At 45.8% G+C, this 19926-nt stretch overlaps 1 protein-coding gene across 6 annotated transcripts in view; it reads left to right on the top strand.

Annotated features, from left to right (window-relative positions):
• The window catches only part of rps6ka1 (ribosomal protein S6 kinase a, polypeptide 1), a 41898-nt gene that overhangs the window by 14985 nt on the left and 6987 nt on the right, over positions 1-19926 (top strand). For 2 of the 6 annotated variants that reach the window (XM_028974477.1, XM_028974487.1), the window contains 9 exons: positions 11003-11119; positions 13896-13977; positions 15123-15203; positions 15298-15377; positions 15508-15614; positions 17197-17234; positions 18096-18238; positions 18328-18398; positions 19157-19245. In XM_028974477.1, coding sequence (XP_028830310.1) covers positions 11003-11119; positions 13896-13977; positions 15123-15203; positions 15298-15377; positions 15508-15614; positions 17197-17234; positions 18096-18238; positions 18328-18398; positions 19157-19245 — 808 coding nt within the window. Of the gene's footprint in view, positions 1-6688; positions 6822-8109; positions 8164-9889; positions 10239-11002; positions 11120-13895; positions 13978-15122; positions 15204-15297; positions 15378-15507; positions 15615-17196; positions 17235-18095; positions 18239-18327; positions 18399-19156; positions 19246-19926 lie in introns of those variants that run through there. The other 4 variants (XM_028974482.1, XM_028974496.1, XM_028974471.1 and 1 more) reach the window with 4 other exon arrangements.

Raw genomic sequence — 19926 nt, 5'->3', positions numbered from 1 at the left:
GTTTAAAATCCTCTGTATTTTTGGGAGTGAGAACAGGTTCCTGTTCTAGAGTCCTGATTTGGTTCGGGCCACAAAGTTTGTGCTTGTGAGGCCTTTGCTGCCAGTAAGTTATTTTATTTTATTTTTTTAAATTGACTGACAGCCCTACCACATTTCATTTGCATACCCAGGAACAGCCAAACTGAAGTCAAATGTCGGTGTGAACAGACCGTTGGAGCCGCTGAGCCGGTTGGGAACGTCGCGGGGTGAAATGTTTGCGGTCACCGTTTTTTGGAGTACGTCTGCGTCCTGCTCGCTTGAAATTTTCACCGTTGATGTAAGTCTCTTCTGCAACATGCAGTCGCTGCTGCTCCTGACCTTCATCTGCTGAAAGGCTCCATCAAAAGAGGGTTTGTCAAGATTGTCTGACAGTTTTTTTTGCACATTGTTTGCATTTTTTTTACGTACCTGCATGAATTGAAAAGCATGATTACATTTACGGCATTTGCCAGACGCCCTTATCCAGAGCGACTTACAATCAGTAGTTACAGGGACAGTCCCCCCCTGGAGACACTCAGGGTTAAGTGTCTTGCTCAGGGACATGATGGTAGTAAGTGGGGTTTGAACCTGGGTCTTCTGGTTCATAGTGTGCGAGTGTGTTACCCACTAGGCCACTACCACCCATTCACTTTATTTATTTTGGCCAGAATCACCACAGTATCGTCATTTAAAACTCAAACCTAAATGGAGGAGGCCAGGGGACCCCCCCCTCATCTTGCAGCTGAAGTCGTGTTCATCAATCTCTTCACCTCCTCTCAATCACGCCATCGGGCGGTGGAGGAAGAAGGATGGGAAGGAGTAGAGAGGCAGCAGGGCTTGAAGATGCCCTCACGTCCCTCGTCAAACATCAATCACGTTCACCGCTTTCACGACTAAAACCAGCGTCGCGTTGATCGCTGACGAACTCCTCCTTTTTTTCATTGCATCTGCCTTGTGTCCCGGCGCGTAATTTAATCTCCAGCTGGCGTTATTGCATGGCGGAGGCCTTGTGAAGAATTAGAAATGGCAATTAAGCCTTTGTTGCACGTGGCCTCCTTTCTTTTTATGCTCTCAAACGCCCTCCAGGGCACGTACGTACAGTTCGTTTATTCGGTTATCAGGTCCTGGTGTTGAGATTAGAGCGCGAGTGACATTTTAGGTAAGTGTGTGTGTGTGTGTGTGTGAGTGTGTGTGTGTGGCTTTTGCGTCATTGGGGGGGGGGGTCCTGATGGAGTTCTGTCGTGGCTGCTCCTAGAGGACTACTGAACCCTGCACTCCTACATCCAGGGAGATTTGAGCGTTAATCAAGACAGACCAAACGTTTAAGAGAAATTCGTATTTAAAAGTTTAAGTGCCAATCACCACCTTCTGGGATGACAATGGCACTATGAAATTTGTCTTTGAACAGTATAGAACATTAAATGAAATGAAGTGAAATGAAGGCTTCTGCAAACGATTGCACGGCTCATCGAACATGCAGAAATGCTGGAAGATTTACGGATTCCATTTTTAGTCTCCTACACCTGGACCGTTACGTTTCTGCACTGGTGAGGAAACGTTTTGGTGGCTGTGGAATAATCCAGATTTTTATTTTTTTTTTCCTGCCTGCAGCACCGCCATGAATTAGCACATTTAATTAGTTTTTTAATAAAGGTAACGCATAGCTCACATCGAGCCTTGTGATCACGCTGCTTTCGCTCAGTCCCCTTCAGAGGTGCGTTTTAGAGCAAATAAAACCGTTTTGTTTGCTTCCTTGGCTCGCTCGGCCTCTGCCGTGTCACAGTGCGCGGCGGAATGAAATCTGTAAATCCTCATGTGCTGAAAGACTTGCGGGCTTTAATAACGGCCGTGACCCAGCACGCACGCTGCAGAGCAAGTCTTGGTCCGTATCCATCGTAGCGAGCCCTTACATGAACATGCAAGATCCGCAGAAGATGCCTTCATCCCAAATCCCAAGAGGAAACTATTTGAATTGCGGAACGAAACGCTCTTAGAATGTAAAAAAAATAATATTTTTTGATAATTAATCTTCAACTCTAAAGAAATGGTCTGTAGGGTTTTACTGCATGTCGTGTGCAACTGATCGTGGTAAAGTGCATGTATGCTGTGTGCATGGGCAAGTGTGTGCATGCATCTCCACCCTCTCTCCACTCACCAGCACATGGTGGCGTGTTTCCATAGCTACCGGTGTTGGGAGATGTTCTCTCTCTATCTCTCTCTCTCTCTCTCTCCCCTCCCCCTCTCCCATTCACTTGCACTCTAGCCCACCGGGTCCCATTCACAACTCGCAGACTCGTTTATGCCCTTCAGACATGTCGACCGGGCAGCCTGTTCCTCCAAGAAACCACGCCCACAATTATTGTTGATTGGTGGGCGTGGTTTGATCTGATTTGCCGTCAGCCCTCCTTTTGTTTTAATTGATACACCGATATTTTTTTCCTTTTCCCCTCGTGCCATCTCCCGTCCGACCCTCCCTCCTCCGCTCTTTTTTGTTTCTCGGCTGCTGCCCGCGTTGGCATGGCAGACGAACCGCTATTGTTTGGCACGGGGAGCCGCGGGCGCCTCGGCGAGGACCTTTTGCCGCCTGCTTTTTATCCTTTTTGCCCGTTCCACCTCGCAGCCCCGAGTTCAGATGCCCCCGGGCATTCATCAGTTGCAGGGGTGCTGTCCAGACTCACCAACAAAACATGTTCCTCACCGCTGGGGTGTGCCACACTTGACCTGGCGTCTCGTGAAATTGTTTAGCAAATGTTTTGTGTGCATTTTTGAAAAATTAGCTCCGGGATTTAGATTTAGCCATTTTGCTTCCCTCGCAGTCTCTCATGTAAAGTATCATATTGACATACTCGTGTGTTTTAAAAAAAACATCTACAGCATTTACCAGAAGTCCTTACCCAGAGCGACTTACAATCAGTAGTGACAGGGACAGTCCCTCCCTGGAGACACTCAGGGTTAAGTGTCTTTCTCAGGGACACAATGGTAGTAAGTGGGATTTGAACCTGGGTCTTCTGGTTCATAGGCGAGTGTGTTACCCATTGACCTACTACCACCCTAATTAAAATTTTTTACTACCACCCTAATTTCAAAAAACACATGTATTATATATTCTGTGGTTTTGGGTATTGGGTATATAACCCCGTCTCCCCTGCCGCTGTCCCCTGCTGAGCTCTGGTCTCTGTTTAGGCTTCATGGGTCCAACTGTGGGTCCTGGTCATGTTGCAGGCAAATGAGTAGTTTCCAGTGAGAGCGAGAACTCGAAAGTGTTCTCATTATGGACATTCTGGCCTAGGAGAAGGGACAGAAGATGATGTTCTTGGGAGAAAGTGAACAGAGATATAATGACTGAAGTGAATCTCTGGCTAACCTTGAGTGTGTGTCGCTGCCAGTGTTCTTCATGACCGATGCAGCAACTCACCCTGCAGCTCACCTTATCAATGCATTAATGCATTAATTGCTGCTAGGGCTGAACAAGTACATTGAAATATGAACTGCGCTGTAACTAGCATGCCATGAGCGAGGGTCCTGTCTTGCGTTTAAGTGGGCGTGGCTTTAAACTTGGGACACATCTGACTGGTGGGCATGATTGTGTGTCACCCAGGGGGACAGCACGACACGACAGAAATGAGGCAAGCGCGAGTGTCACTGGTTTTTTGAGAGCTGTTTCTACTCAGCTGCATGGCGCCTCGGACGAAGTATCACTTGCCCACAAAACCGCAGTTGCGGTTTATTAAATTTCATTTATCCAAATCTTGATTTCGGTTTGATTTAAATATATTATTAAATCCTAATTGCTGTGATTCATTTAATATTTACCACGCTGTGTTTTATTTTCTGTATGCTCATTACGTACGTGTTGGGCGTGTCGCTGTTAATTAGTTACAATTTTGTACTGAAATGGCATAAAATGCATGTTGCTTTATAAAATGAATCATAGATTATTAGATATTGTGGTACATAATTTGATCTGTTAATGTAACTGTTTTTGAAAGGGTAACGTGTCCATAGGAAAGGCACCGCAGCCGGAATTGTATAATAAACCATTTACAAATACATCAACGTATAGCATAACCATGGACCAGATAAATCAATATCTAGGCAATTCAACTGAAAGTGGACTTTAAACAGTGAAATTCCAGGTATTTGCATGATGTGAGTGATTTTATATAAAACTTTTAGGATTTTCTGTATTCAGCTGTAAAGTAAAAATATTGTCGGAAAATATGTAAATAATGCTATGCTTGGTCATATTTTATCATGTAGTCCCTTAAGGATTTTATCTTGTTTGTGTATATATTAATTTAATAAATTTTTGCCTCGAAATGACACCAAACAGAATAGGACCTCCCCTGGTCATTTCCATTCACGTGCTGAACCCCAAAAACCTAAAGGTGCGCAGCACGCAGTGACCAGGGCAAATTACTGCAAGATTGAAGGCTTGTTTCCTTTGATTTATTGGGTTTGCGGTATATTTTAAGACCTTTAAACTTTAGACCTTTAAGGATTATCAGTCATTTAGTCATGACATTTAAGGCCTTCATTTTGGAACGTTGTATTTAAGACTCTCTAAGGATCCGTGGAAGCCCTGTCGTACGCTCTGTGCTCTCTCCCATTTTCCAGAACTAATACCTTGTGTTGCAGGGAGCCGTGGTTTTGTGCAGGTGACGCATCACTTTCGCCAGGAGCGGATATTTCTGTTTATACAGTTCTAAAAGTTCTTGTAATGAAATGCACTGTCCAGAGTTTTCATAATGCGAACATATCATGTTGCAACGATCCCAAGATTTCATTCAAGTATTATTTAGCAAGCTATGGACAATATCTCAAAACACGGTATTTGAGCAAACATACACCTGGGATGTGATATTTAAAAAAAAAAAAAATTTCCCTTTTCTTTCTTCACCATTGTTCATATCCAGAATCACAACAGTAACTTCTATGCAGAGTCGTTTCGTGATAAATTGTGATAAAATGTGACCCTTTCAGTTGGTCCGCAAGGTTTGTTTTGTATCGGCTTGCATGGAATGAACAACCAACAAAAAAAGGAAATAGGTCCTCCGGCCGAACGACTGTTTATGGCTTCGGCTCCTTCCCCTTCCTGGAACCCGGTCTCGAGTTGTGACGGGGAACAGAGAAGCACTCGTCGTGTGTGCGCCCCTGGCCGTGGCGGGGACAGGTCGGGACAGACGTTTTGCAGGACCGTGCAGACGCACCGGGCCAGGAATGTCTGCTCGGCCCCCTCAGCCAGGAGGATCCAGTAAACACGTCCCCGTTAACCCTGTTCTCCCTGCTGTTCTCCACTCAAACATAAACCTCCTGCTTCTATATCGTTTTTTTTTTTTTTTTTTAACCAAGTTTAGATGCATATTTACGTGAATTTGACACCCTGAGCCTCTTACGGTGTATTTAAAAAAAAAAAAAAAAAAATCTGCAAACGTTCCTCCAGAACATGGAGAAGTCAGCAGTTTTCCGGCTGGGGAAATGCGTTGTGTTCCGAGTCCGGTTCTGTGCAAATCGATCTCTCTGCCTTGCTTGGCTCGTTTTACTCTCGGTGGTGCGGGTGAGCTCGCCTCTGGATGTGGTGACACTACGGTGTGATATCGTTGAAGCCGTTGACCCCCCACCCCCCACCCCCCCTTCCTGCCCGATAGTCTATTTTCGTTCAAGTTGATGCTTTTTGGGGAACGGCGCTGCGCTGCCTCCTAGTGTTCAAAACCGCCCCGGCAGTCTCTGAAATAACCTTTCTGAGAGTTTCTGATGTGTGACACTGGTCCATGCTGGTCCGCGCTCCACCTTCTGCGTTGTCTGAATGATGGAGGTGAACGGCGGTGCTAGTCATCGCTCTCTACCCCATGGTGAGGAACCAACTCGTAATCCTCAAGGATGCTAGTTTTCCGGCCTTCAGATTCAGCTGTTTCCTACCTTGGAGAAAGGGACCACAAGACCTGCATCGTTTGAATGGAGACTATCGTCAGACGTCCTTATCCAGAGCGCCTTGCAATCAGTAGTCGCAAAGACGGTCCATTTGGAGACACGCGGGGTCAAGTGTCTCGCTCGGGGACAGAATGGCAGTGAGTGGGATTTGAACCTGGGAATTTTTGAGCTCTGTTGAGTGGGCAGAGCAAAGCACCGGCGAGCACCCGCTGCCAGCGTACAAAATGGGGGCCAAAAGCACCACACCTCCCGAGCACACGAAGGCAGCGACGTCGTTCTTTGGCATGGAGATCAGACAAAGGCTGCAGTCATCATGCGTCTCTGCCACCGGCTGCTTAGCAACAATACCAGAGCGAGAGGACCTGGAGTGCTGAGTTTTTTTTTTAAACTTCTCTCCTGCTTTTGATATAAAGTGCTTGGGGTGACTGTCATTAGTGTTTATTCCCATTGACTGGGAATCGTCCTCACTGGCCTCGTCTTGACAGTAGGTGGCGCCGCTGAAAACATACTACGATGCTTAAAAACGTTTTTCTATCAGGCTTCGTTCAATTTCAGTACTAGAATTTCCCCATGGCGCACGTGGCTTATTTAAAAATACCGTAAAACATGGTTAAAAACAGTGTGTGTGTGTCTGTGCAAGTGACAGAGCGCATGTGCGTGTCTGTGTGTGTGTGTGTGTGTGTGTGTGTGTGTGTGTGTGTGTGTGTGTGTGTTTGAGTGAGACAGAAAAGAGAAGCGGCGTGTAGTAATCGCTGCGCGTGGCGGTCCGAGACGTCAGCTCCACTTGGCCGCTGAGCGATGTGGAGGCTCGTGTTTCGCTCCAAACACCGCGCGCAACAGGCAAGTGTCTCTGGGCGTCACCCTGTCCCCAGGTGAGGGGTCCCCAGCGGTCGGGGGGGGGGGGGGGGGGAGTTAGATGCTTGTAGGCGTTGGATTTCATTTTAGGCGGAGACAGGAAGGGCTTCCCTCCCGCCGAGACAGAAGAAAGAGGAAATCCAGGAAACTGAACAGAACACGGATTTTCTGTGGCCGCTGGGTCTGGCCTAAACTTGAAGTTGATACGCAACCTTTTTCCTGAAAATAGCAGCTCTTGACCTTGAGAACAGGCGTCTAGAAGTTTTATTATATTAATTTAGTATTATTATTTGTTTTTTATTAAATATCTTGTTTTAATACTCATTTGTGGGAATGCAGGGTGTAGCGTTGTCCTCAATATTAGTTCTTTGAAAGAGGAACTACTGGAGGAAAGTGTGTCATCTGCCATCTGTTTAGCAACCAGGGTGTGTGTGTGTGTGTGTGTGTGTCTCGTGCTATAACTACTAACTGTAACTTTCCAAAGTTGTGACTGCTTCCTCTGAACCTTTACACAAAAATCGATCTCTGCTTTGTGGGACTGCGCAATTTGTTGCTCGCTGAATATATTATCGTATTAAACGTGACATTTTGCTCAGAAGCGTTGAAGAAGGTCCTCTTCCCAGCGTCGAACAGATGTTCCGCGGTAAAATTAATGAATTCGTGGGCACGTCAATAGCTGTTTCTGCTTCTGAAACCTTCAATTTATGAAGTGCCTTTCAAGACACTCAAGGCCATTAGAGAAAAGGCGAGATTTTAGGAGGTTCTTGAAGATGGAGGGATTTACATGTACATTTACGGCATTTGGCAGACGCCCTTATCCAGAGGGACTTACAATGTGTGAAGCATTGTGGCTTTCAGAAGGGGACGTGGGGGAGGAGAAGGTCTGATAAGTAGCATGGAGCAGGTCATGCAACGATTTAATCAGGAAGTCAGATTGAGGGCCGAGGTGATGTGTCGGCAAGGCTGGCGGCTGAGCTTTGTATCTCCTGGAGTCTTATCCATCCACTGGTCCAGACGTGTGGTGTCCTCAGCATGAATGAGGGTTACAGATGTCAAGCAGCAGCAGCCATGTTTGAAGGCTCCGTACACATTCTGTTTGACCATCATTGAGTTCCAGACTCTCCATCCACCAAGGGGGGACTTTATGTTGCTATTGGTGATATGTTGCTAGGCAACCTTTTTTTAGGATTTTTTTTTTTTATCTGTATATAAAATTGTATCACTAGAATTGCTAAGAGACCGTAGTTTAGATATTCTAGATATTCACGCTCCGCTCTCATTCCTCTCTTCCTCATCCACTCACAGGATAAGTGTGCGATTTCCTGGATAGAGAAGGATTTTGCCGGTTTGTCTGCCCAGGTAAGATCCTGTTGACCCCGTCATACGCTGGCCTCCAGAGCGGCTACTGAGCGCCCAACCGCTCTGGCGGCTTCAGAACAAGTTCTGTGCACCACACACATTCTCGGGTCGTTCTAGAACCGGTTCTGTGCTCCACGCACGCTCAAGCAGAGCTTTCTTGTCATTTCAGCTACATACATGTTAGACGGAACCTGGTGCCGCATGTAACATTTAGGCAAAGTTACAGACCGCCATAAAGTTGCACGCGAGCGTCAGACAAACCGGGCACGTAATGTGCGAACAGGGCACACGGGCAGCGCTACTGAAATGAATAATGAAGGTGCAAAGTAAAAACCGTGCAAAATGGAACGGTGCAAAAATAGATAATGTTACTCAATACAACAGCGGTAGTGTGTGTGTTTTGAGAAGGGAAAGTCCCTGAGAGGTGTCTGATGGTTTGTGGGCCCGAATCCTTCTGTGGAGGGTGAAGAGTGCGTGTGAGGGGTGTGTGGAGTCCTTCACAATGCTGGTGGCTTTCCTGGTGCAGCGTGTGGGGTAAATGGCCGTTGTGCTGATGAGACCCACCACGGTCGTGTCATCGGCGAACTTGATGATGTGGTTGGAGCTGTGCATCGCAGGGGTCAGCAGGGTGAACAGCATTGGACTTAGCACGCTGCCCTGAGGAACTCCAGTGCCCAGTGTGGTGGGGCTGGAGATGCTGTTCCCGATCTGCACAGAGTTCTCTCAGTCAGGAAGTCCGAGATCCAGTTGCAGAGGGAGGTGCTCAGCTTCTCGACCAGGTGCTGAGGAATGATGGTGTTGGATGCTGAGCTGAAGTTTATGAACAGCATTCATGCGTTTGTGTCCTTATCGTCCGTGGAGAAGTACGGAAGATAAGCGAATTGCAGTGGGTCCACGGTGGAGGGCAGCAGGGTCTTCATATGTTTCATGACCAGCCTCTCGAAGCACTTCATCATGGTGGGTCATCATTGAGACACGACACTGAAGACGTCTTCGGCACGGGCATGATGGTGGCTGCCTTGAGACACTTTGGAACAACGCCGGTGCTCAGTGAGATGTTGAAGATGTCGGTGAGAACATCTGCCAGCTGGTCTGCACATTCTCTGAGCATCTTCCACGTCCGCCGTGGTTGGACACAGCACCTGATCGGTGGGAGGAGGGTTGGATTCCCGTCCTGTTGGTCATTCAGCTCATCCGGCAGGGAGGGGTCACCGTCACAGGCAGGGGCTGCAGTCCTGCAGTTTGTGACGGCCTGGATGTCCTGCCACGTGCGCCGCGTGTCACCGCTGTCCTGGGAGTGGCTGTGGATTTTCTGCCCGTCTGTCCGTTTCAGAACCGGTTCTGTGTTCGGTCCAGAAAATTCGGACGTTGCGTGAACAAATGAATCGATCAGATAAAATTCAATAGGTGGCTGTGCTGTGTGTGCATGTGTTTGGAACCCACGCATCTGCATATCCATCCATATTCCCGTGCGAGTGGGACGAGGTCACCGTATGGACCCTGGGCCAGGAGGTGGCCTCACGGTGCGGAATGAAACGTCTCTACATCAAAGAAAGAAAGTCCAGTTGCCACGACTCAACTTTCCAGAAGTTTCTTCGTTCCTCTGGTTCCTTTTTCAGTCCCCAGTGGCATTTTCAAGCAAGAAGGAAAAAACTGTAACTTTGTCTTCGCTTGTCTCATCTGTCCACGTGTCGGTTTCCTTCCTTTCCTTCTCTCTCTGCCTCTGTTGTCAGTCTTCGTCACCCACGACTGCGGTCTGCACGGTCTAAAGCTCTTCCTTCCTCTTCCTGCCTGCCGCGTCGAGCCGCGGCAGTCGCAGTCGTCGCGCCGCCACCGCCGCCCTGCTATGTCCCCGCCGTCCCAGGGCTCTTCCCAGGCGGATGCCGGTGCCCGGCGCGGAGATGGAGAAGGAGAAGCGCAGGTTCAGAGTGTCCCAGCTGCTCACCCTCTACCTGTTCAGGAAGCACCAGTCCAAAGCGCTGGCGGCTGCGGCTGCTGCTGCTGCTGCTGCTGCTGCTGCGGTGGTGAGCGAGACCAGCAGCGCTCCCGCGTCCCAGGATCGGGTCGAGTGGACGGTTTGTACCGAGTTCTGGACCTTCTCGCCGCTTCCTTTGCCTCCCAGGTGTTAGGGAAATGGCGCTTTTCCCATCTTGGTGGTTTTGGTGGTTTCGCATCTGTTGCTCTGGTGCAGTTGGTGAAGAATCGATCGTAACCGTCCGTTACGGTAACAGCGTGACGTCCGGAACTCTTGAGGTTATCGTTGGCGACGAGCTGTCAGGGTCGGTGACCGTTTTGTCGGTGGCCTTCGCGGCCCGCCTTCTCCTTTTCCGAGCAGAGGGGGGACGGTAATAGAATTCGGCCTAATGGGCTGAGTGGCCCGATCTGGTCGCCATGTAGACGCCATGTGTTGGCCTGGGTCTCCGAGTCTACTTAGAATTTTGTGTGAATCAAACAGAATTGAATCCGATTGGTTGCGATTCCGACTGTGCACGTAAGACTCAGTATTTGGTTAAATGTGGGAATATTTTTGGTCCTCGTGTCTCTGTGCCTCACGCTGCATGCAGACATCTGGTCACTTCCTGTATTGATCCCTCCTCTCGCCGTCTCTCCCACTGTGACCACCTCATGTCACCGCTGGCCTGTATTAGGTGAACTGATTAAACGTCCCCAGAGGGCCAGAGAGGTTCGGCCCTGGCTCTGTCCAGGGCTGCGGGACACATCTGAAAGGGTTTCGTCATGACATTCATTGTAATAAATCAGCTTGATTTTTTTCTGATTTTTATGCATTCCGTTCAGCAGCGCCTCTGACATCTTTTCTCAACGTTAATCTGTCTTGTAGGATGATGATGTCATCAAAGAAATCAATATCACTCATGTGGTCAAAGAGGGCGCGGAGAAGGCCGACGCCTCCCACTTTGAACTGCTGAAAGTGCTGGGCCAGGGCTCCTTTGGGAAGGTAAGCAGAGACCCCCTGGCTGTGTGGAAGCGAGTGACGTGTACATGCGACCAGAATGCTGCATGTGTCTAAAACATGTATGATGTGCGTAATAGTGATGATGTTCATTATTTTTGTTTGTTTGCTTTGACTGTTGCTCACATTGCTCATTTTAAGAGCTACACTCCCCCCCCAAAAGCTTACATTTTGACCCTTTGACCCCTCAGCCTTTGACCTGGAAGTAAGTATGGTGCTTGTTTGCTCGTGTAAGGTCAAAGGATTTACAGAAACAATTAGATACCATAAAATAGAGGTGGGGACCTTCACTGGTCTCACAATTCGATTATGATTATCGATTTTCAGTTGTTGATGCGTACTTTTTTAAACTTTAATTTTACTGGAATTAGAGCATGAGCAATAACAATATTCTCAAGAGGTTACAAAAGAAAACAGCTCAAACAATCCCCAATAAAAATAATCAAATAAACAAAACCAAACAAAAGGGGGAAAAAAATACATATACATACAGATACTGCACAAAAAAAAGCCTACAATCGCCCCCACAATCAACCTATACAAAAATAAATAAAACCACCACTGCAGAGCTCCACCGAGACATGAACTGTATCACCCGGGAACAGAGGGGAAATTCTTATTCTTATCCAGATCCAGGAAAGGACCCCAAAGCTTTTTAAATGTCTTACGGGAACCCCTTGAGACGGCGAAAGTCTTATCCTTTACAGTTTAATGAAATAAAGAATATCTCGTATCCACTAATTTGGCTGGGAGGTTTAGAGGATTTGCGCCAGTAAGGTAGAAAAGGCCAGCACGTCCCTTTGATGGGCAGACAATGAAGGAGGTGAGGAGAAAACCCCAAACAATGTCCCAAGTGGGTTGGGATACTACCGGCACTACTTTTTAACCTCAAAAATCACCAAGCCACGTAATTATGACTTAATCTGTTATGTTCTGCACTACAGTATTGTCCACGTCTGCATCATGGTCGATCGATTATGAGATAAGTCTCAAGACCTATAATAGACGTAATGACGTAAATGACGTAAGAATTATGCATGAGAGCAGTCGACCTGCTCCGGGTGACAGAATCAATTGCATGCCAACAAAAGGTAGTTTTGGTTAATTCTTGTTTTATGTATTGATGCAAATCCTGCAGATGCCGCCTTACTCTATCCAACAAGTCCCATGCCCAGTTTAAAATGGTGCTCTTTGTCCCACATCTGGCAAATATTCAGCGTGTGCACACCTTCTCTCCTGTTAAACTGAAGAACGTCTGCATTTATGCAGAAAATGTGTTTGCGGTACTAGCTCCAAAATAGTGTCGCATTTAATGCATAAAAATAAATGCTCCTCTCGTGAGTGTAAATCTCAGCAGAGTACTTTTGAAACTCGGCGAGTTAAATTTGTAACTGCTCTCCACAACAGCCTTTAAAAAAAACAATACAAAACATACAACCTTTGCAAATAAGGTAAAATAATTACCAGCAATATCATGATCTTCTCCTCTCGGCTAAAGAGTTCACTTCTTTTTGTACTGATCTGTCCCCTTGATTTTTAAGGACTTTAGTGACATGTGCAGGACCAGCACAGAGCAACAATTCTGAAATTGTGCCATAACACAGACCTGTCCATTTTCAATGTTTTTATTCATTTGTGACATTTTATCACATGACTACTGCAGTCATCTCATCTTTTCTTAATAAATTCCTGTTTAAACGCCCTACGAAGGCCGCTTAAACTGCGAAGCTGCATGTAGTATTTTCTTGACGCAGTCACATGCCTTAGACATGGTGTGAAGATTTTCACATTGCGGGTGGTGTTACTTTGGACGGTTCCATTACTGAAAAGCTGATTAGATGTGCTGAATTCATTTCTCCCCTAGTCTGTGAGGGGTTTCTAAAATAACTGCCATGTGGCAGCCGTTCACAGGGAAAATTAACGTTATGCAAGATTCAAGATTGGTTTATTGTCAGTGCAACAGTATACACGGTAGTACACCCTGTATTGAAATAATGTTTCACACAGACCTCCCTATAGTTATAAACTTAAACTAAAGCTTAAATACTGTACAGGTTATGCTCCATAGGAGAAAAGTAGAACTTTTCTGTACAATGAACAGGACATGACTGGAAATGTTGGATATTTCAAACAGGACACACAAGACAAGACAAACATGTGCAAAATTATGACTGATTCAAACACAGTAGTGTAGGTCTATTTAACTAGTTAACAGAGGAGGCCTTTTTATTCTTAATATGAATATCTTTTTATTCATTAGATCTGTGACCCTTCACTGGTCTCACAATTCGATTAGAGTATGATTATCAAATTCCTCGATTATCGATGCATCACAATGCATCCCATCAATTGACGGACGTCTGAACCAGACGCTTTTCTGCCGTTTGTGGTGTCCAGTGAGCGCAGACTGAACACTGCCCATTTTTCTGCTCATTGGAACAAATAAAAGCATCACACAGGCGTTCAGCACCAGCTTTTGGTCGGCTGCACGTTCGTAATCCTGCATGCAACGTTTTCTTGGTGTCAATTCCTGCCAAAATCCAGACATTAAACGGCGTCAAGCAAACGCATGTGGAACGCCAACCGAGCGTTCCAACAAAGCGCCGAACTCGTTGAGGCGCCACCAGAACATCACCAAGCAATGTCATTATGATATACACCCCTACTAATAAATAATTTGGACAACCTCATCTGCTTTATTTTAAAAGCCCACCCACCCATGTTTCAGAACAGTAACATACTATAAATGTCCTCATCTCAGGTGTTCCTGGTGCGGAAGGTGACCCCGCCTGACACCAACCAGCTCTATGCCATGAAGGTCCTGAGGAAGGCCACCCTGAAAGGTAAACATCTGCTGCCCCAATTTCCTTTGTGTGTGCATATATACTTCCTGCCTGCACATGCAAACTGCTTCCTGTCAGTGCAGCCACTGGTCGGGGTGAAGTTGCGGTGGTTCGTCTGCTGGCGTGCTTGTTCACGTTCAGAAACTCTGATAAAAGACGAGCTTTTTTTTTTTTTTTTTGCATGCGCTTTCCTGTTTACTCTTTCTAGACCTTGATAACTGGCAGCACCCAGCCAATTGGCTGCTTTCTTTCTCGGATGGTGAGAGGTCAGCGTCAGGGGTTTGTCACGTAGGGGTGTGAAGAAAGAAACGCACACCAGCCAGTCTGGAGAGCTTTATCCCATTTAATGTGTCACCCGTTTCCCCATAATAGGTGGTTTATAGGGGGAAGCGGCAAATAAATTCCCATTTAATCATCTGTTTGGCCGGATGCTTTTATTCAAGGCATCCGATAGAAAAAAGGTAGGGACGTTTTCAAGGAGAATGCAAAGGCTTTGCATTTTCCCTTTGAATTGTAATGCTTTAGAGAAGATGGCACTAATGCACCTGAAATAATGCGCTGCCATCACTCAGATATGTTCATGCATCTTTATGGCTTTAATGGAGTTGAATGCACATTTTCTCCTGATGCAATAATCATACGCATTGTTGTTGTGACTGACTTTAGTGACGGTTATACGTCACTATATGAAGTATTTTGCATCTTTTAGCACTGTGAACAAGTATCTGATTTCAGCCTGACTGTCAAACAGCTTATTTTAATAAAGTCAAACTCAAATAAAAGAGTGTTCTTGGTGCAGGATGCGGTTCGTTATTCTAGAGTAAACAAAAAAAAAAGAGGAAGGGACATTCAGGGGCTCACATATGATGTGAAAAACCGTCAAAAAAAATTGCTGACACCAATTATGCCATTTATGAATAATTCTCATTTCCTGCCATTTTCCTGATGTATTTTGGTCCACCTGTGACCTCAGATTCAGAAGTTACCTGGTAAAATGAAATGGCCTGTATGTGGTTGAGAAGATGGGTTTGTGTCGGTGTAGGTCAGTAGTTGAAATGCCACCCAGAGTCCTATTGCGAGTTCGTACGCGAGTGAACTGTGTGTGTGGTAGCGTTTTTTTTTTTACCGGCGAAATCCTTCCACAGTGAGAGACCGCGTCAGAACGAAAATGGAGCGGGACATTCTGGCAGATGTCAATCACCCGTTTGTGGTTAAGCTCCACTACGGTAAGCGCTCGGGGCGGGGAAATCCTTCACTTCTGTAATCTCATGCCATCTCAGATGCACGTGGAAATGTGGCTTTATTTTCTGATCCTCTCAGCCTTTCAGACAGAGGGGAAACTTTACCTAATTCTGGATTTCCTCAGGGGAGGGGACCTCTTCACCAGGCTGTCAAAGGAGGTTGGGATCGTTCATGTGCCTCTCTCCAGCGTCACAAAATATTATCAGAATATCATCATAATCGCCACTCTTATTAGTAGGGATAGTAGTAGGGATAGACCCCCACATTCTCATGCTTCTGTTTCTTCAGGTGATGTTTACAGAAGAGGATGTGAAGTTCTACCTGGCCGAGCTGGCACTGGGTCTGGATCATCTCCACGGGCTGGGAATCATCTACAGAGATCTCAAACCCGAAAAGTAAGCAGCTTAGACACGATGTTCTGTAAAGCTCTACCCAGGGAACCGGATTTAAAAAATGGAGTGAGCCGAGGTTATCAAGGGTAAAATACATTATGGTGAAATACCATCTGTATTGTCCAGGGAAAATGGGATTAAGTCATCAAGAATGTGTGCTTACTATCTTTAGAACAAAGACCTTTTCACCAATTATCTGACATTTCTTCCTATATGAATAGTTGTGGTATTTTGTAGTTATGTCATTAAATAGTTTATTCTGTTGGGCCTGTGCCTGGTCCTCAGCCCTGCTGCAGGGAGTGGGTGAATATTCAGTTCTGATTCTGACCGCTTTCATCCAAAATGGATGGAAGTTGCAATAATAACTAAAGTGAATCCCCATTGCTAAATGATATGAGAATAAACACTGTAATTTTGTTTGGTTGATATAATATTTTTTTGTTAGTTCCACAAGTGGGAAATTTGCATGGCAGGAAGTGGACAGTAGAAGAAGTTGAAGTTTGGAGACACAACAACAACAACAACATTTATTTCTTATATAGCCCAAAATCACATACAGTACGTCTCAATGGGCTTTGACAGGCCCTACAGTTGACACCCCCCACACTTGACCCTTCTGCACACAAGGAAAAACTCCACACAAAAAATAAAACTCTAGGAGAGAGAAAAAAAGAAAGGAAGAAACCTTGGGAAGGAGTGATACAGAGAGGGACCCCCTTCCAGGGTAGAGTGAGCCTGCAAATGGTGTCAGTGCAGGGTTGGATATGATATAATAATAAGTCCTACGGTTGTAGGGTTGGAGAAGTCCAGGATGAATTCAGTGTCATAAAAAATATGGAACGCTTCACGGATTTGCGTGTCAAAAACGTTCTCATTCAATGTTTTTTCTTTATTTTCATGACCATTTACGTTGGTAGATTCTCACTGAAGGCATCAAAACTATGAATGAACACATGTGGAGTTCTGTACTTGACAAAAAAAGGTGAAATAAGTGAAAACATGTTTTATATTCTAGTTTCTTTGCTCTGATTACTGCTTTGCACACTCTTGGCATTCTCTGGATGAGCTTCAGGTCATCACCTGAAATGGTTTTCCAACAGTCTTGAAGGAGTTCCCAGAGGTGCTGAGCACTTGTTGTTCCAGCTCAACCCAAACCATCTGGATTGGGTTCAGGTCCGGTGACTGTGGAGGTCAGGTCAACTACATAAGTCCACATGTGTTCATTCATAGTTTTGATGCCTTCAGTGAGAATCTACCAACGTAAATGGTCATGAAAATAAAGAATACACACTGAATGAGGAGTGTCCAAACTTTTGGCCTTTACTGTATATATGTATGTATGTACACAGAATATACGTATGTATCTATGTATTCAGTGTAAAAAATCATTTTAATATTGATATTTTTTGTCCAAATAATCTGCTCTGAGGTAAAAACTGGGTGGTATTAGACCCTTCAACAGCCACCTTGATGTGGATGAGAGTTCAAAAACCTGTTTGGTTCTCGCTCCTCTGGCGAAATTACATTGTCACTGTGATGTACGGCCACGTCATTGTTCACTGACTGACGCTCTGCTTGAATTTAGCATCCTGCTGGATGAGGAAGGACACATCAAACTCACAGGTAAGACACACACACACACACACACACACACACACACACACACAGTTTTATGTGACCTTTGCTCAGGAAGGCAGTATTAGTCAGTGACTGTTCCACTTATCTCTCTCCTCCCACCTTTGCTGATAAGTGTGGCGTGCGGCCCCATGTTAATTATTTCCCGCCTCTTATCATCCCATCGCTGGTGTTTACGTGCACGGCACTGCACTGGGATGCTGCTGTCATTAAAGGTGACCCGGCAACTTCCGCCACTTAGGTATTCACAAGAAGCTCTTCAGCTGAGTTCGTGTGGGTGCAAGTATCAATCAGAAAATATAAGCCATCTGAGACACTCTGGGGGGGGGGGTGTCACTGCATGATTCTGCATCGATGCAGTGCAGAACATAATCGATTATTTCACAACAACGCTGCTTGGTGATTTTTTTTTTTTGTGCTGGTAGTGACTGTGGCGGGCTGATCTGAGTACAGTGCCGTTCTGGGTAGGAGTTTGGCCTCACCAAGTTTGAAATTCAAAACGAGCACCATACGTGTTTTTGCTGCACTTTGTAGCTGCGTTTGACTGCCGTTCGCTCGACTCTGTTTAAGCGCCTGTGTGGCTTCGATTTGTTCCAATGAGCAGAAAAAATGGCCTCTGTTCAGTCTGCGGTCACCTGACACCAGAAACGGCAGAACGAGGCTTTAACTCTCACCAGACTGACGTTTATGTGAAGTATTAATGGGAAAAATTAATGGGATGCGTCAATTTCGGGGGCATTGAGAATCGAATCGTGAGACTGGTGAAGGTTCACACCTCTAACACTCACACCGTCTGAGTATTATTAATTTTTTTTAATCATTGAGGTCCTCACACTGTACTGTGCACAGATTTCGGCCTGTGCAAGGAAGCCATCGACCATGAGAAGAAAGCCTACTCCTTCTGTGGGACGGTGGAGTACATGGCCCCGGAGGTGGTGAACAGGCAAGGACACAGCCACAGCGCCGACTGGTGGTCGTTCGGGGTGCTTATGGTGAATAATTTATAAAAGAAAACTGTCTGGGTGTTGGTTCTAAAACTGAGAATGGGCTTCTGATGGGAGTGTGGCTGCTCTGGTTTCAGTTTGAGATGATTACCGGATCGCTGCCGTTCCAAGGAAAAGATCGTAAGGAGACAATGGGCCTTATCCTCAAGTAAGACCTCTCCACGATGTGGCCTAAAGAAATGATGTGCATCGCTTTCTAATATTAGTTATTATTGTCATGCAACGTGGTTATTTAAAATGATGCTTACATAGGAATTGTAATGCACGTGGGGAAAATACTGTTATTATTTCACACACTTTGTTTCCCCCACATTTTTTACATTATGTTAATCAGCCGTTACTTTCACACTATACCTGCCACCTCCCTTCGGACAAATATTTCTTTATTTAAGAACCGCGTGTGGTCTCTGTGATGAATATCAGTCGCTATGAACTAATTAGGGGCAGTGGTGGCCTAGCGGTTAAGGAATCGGCCCCGTAATCAGAAGGTTGCTGGTCGAATCCCGATCTGCCAAGGTACCACTGAGGTGCCACTGAGCAAAACACGTCCCCCCACACTGCTCCCCAGGCGCCTGTCATGGCTGCTCACTGCTCACTCAGGGTGATGGGTTAAATGCAGAGGACAAATTTCACTGTGTGCACCGTGTGCTGTGCTGTTGTGTATCACGTGTGACAATCACTTCACTTTCACTTTCATTAGGACATTCGTCACCGGCGACAGGCTGAGAGAATGAAGGCAGCCAGCCTACTGAATCTGGTAGCTGAAGATATGGCCTGTAATTGGCCGTCGGTGCTGTTACTGTGCAGCATGTCCGGTGTTTTCGGAAGCGCGCGCGTGGACTCCTGTTCTTGGTATTCGTGAGGTGATGCTGACGGATTGAAATTTTCCCCGTTGTGTTTCTGCAGGGCCCGGCTGGGGATGCCCCAGTTCCTGAGTGCAGAAGCCCAGAGTCTTCTTAGAGCCCTGTTCAAAAGGAACCCTGTTAACAGATTGGGTGAGACACACACACACACACACACAAATATAATTTTAAAAAATATACACATTCCACTTTTTTTTTTTTTTTGGCTCTCACATGCTAAATAGGAATGACAAAATATTGATATATGCCTTATGAATTGGAACAATATAATTTATCAGTCAATAAATTGTTATTGGTGTAGTTGGGCTTCAGTTAGAAGTAGATTTACATTTACGGCCTTATCCAGAGCGCCTTACAATCAGTATTTACAGGGACAGCCCCCCCCCTGGAGGACACTCAGGGTTAAGTGTCTTGCTCAAGGACACGATGGTAGTAAGTGGGGTTTGAACCTGGGTCTTCTGGTTCCACTAGGCTACTACCACCGGTCAGTTTTAGGTTTTGGATGGCGCAAGCCAGGCAGCACCATCGAGTGTCGATTCCTTAGCCTGACAGTAAGCGCCAATTGATCCTGAGGGTTGGCATTTGCTTGTAATAATTTCCCTTTTTTATATATATATATATATATATATATGTGTGTGTGTGTGTGTGTGTGTGTGTGTGTGTGTGTGTGTATATATATATATAAATGTCAGAATTTTTTTTTTAATAGTAAAACAGTGTTTGAGGTGTGAGGACCACTGCTGTGATGATTACAGCAGGCGCCACTCTTGGCTCCTGACTACCTTCCTGTTGCTTGTGGCTGCTTTCTCTCTC

The sequence above is a fragment of the Denticeps clupeoides genome, chromosome 1, assembly GCF_900700375.1.
Source record: "Denticeps clupeoides chromosome 1, fDenClu1.1, whole genome shotgun sequence".
Taxonomy (NCBI): Eukaryota; Metazoa; Chordata; class Actinopteri; order Clupeiformes; family Denticipitidae; genus Denticeps; species Denticeps clupeoides.
The sequence above is the reverse complement of the archived record's forward strand: the minus strand, read 5'-3'. Positions and strand labels throughout refer to the sequence as shown.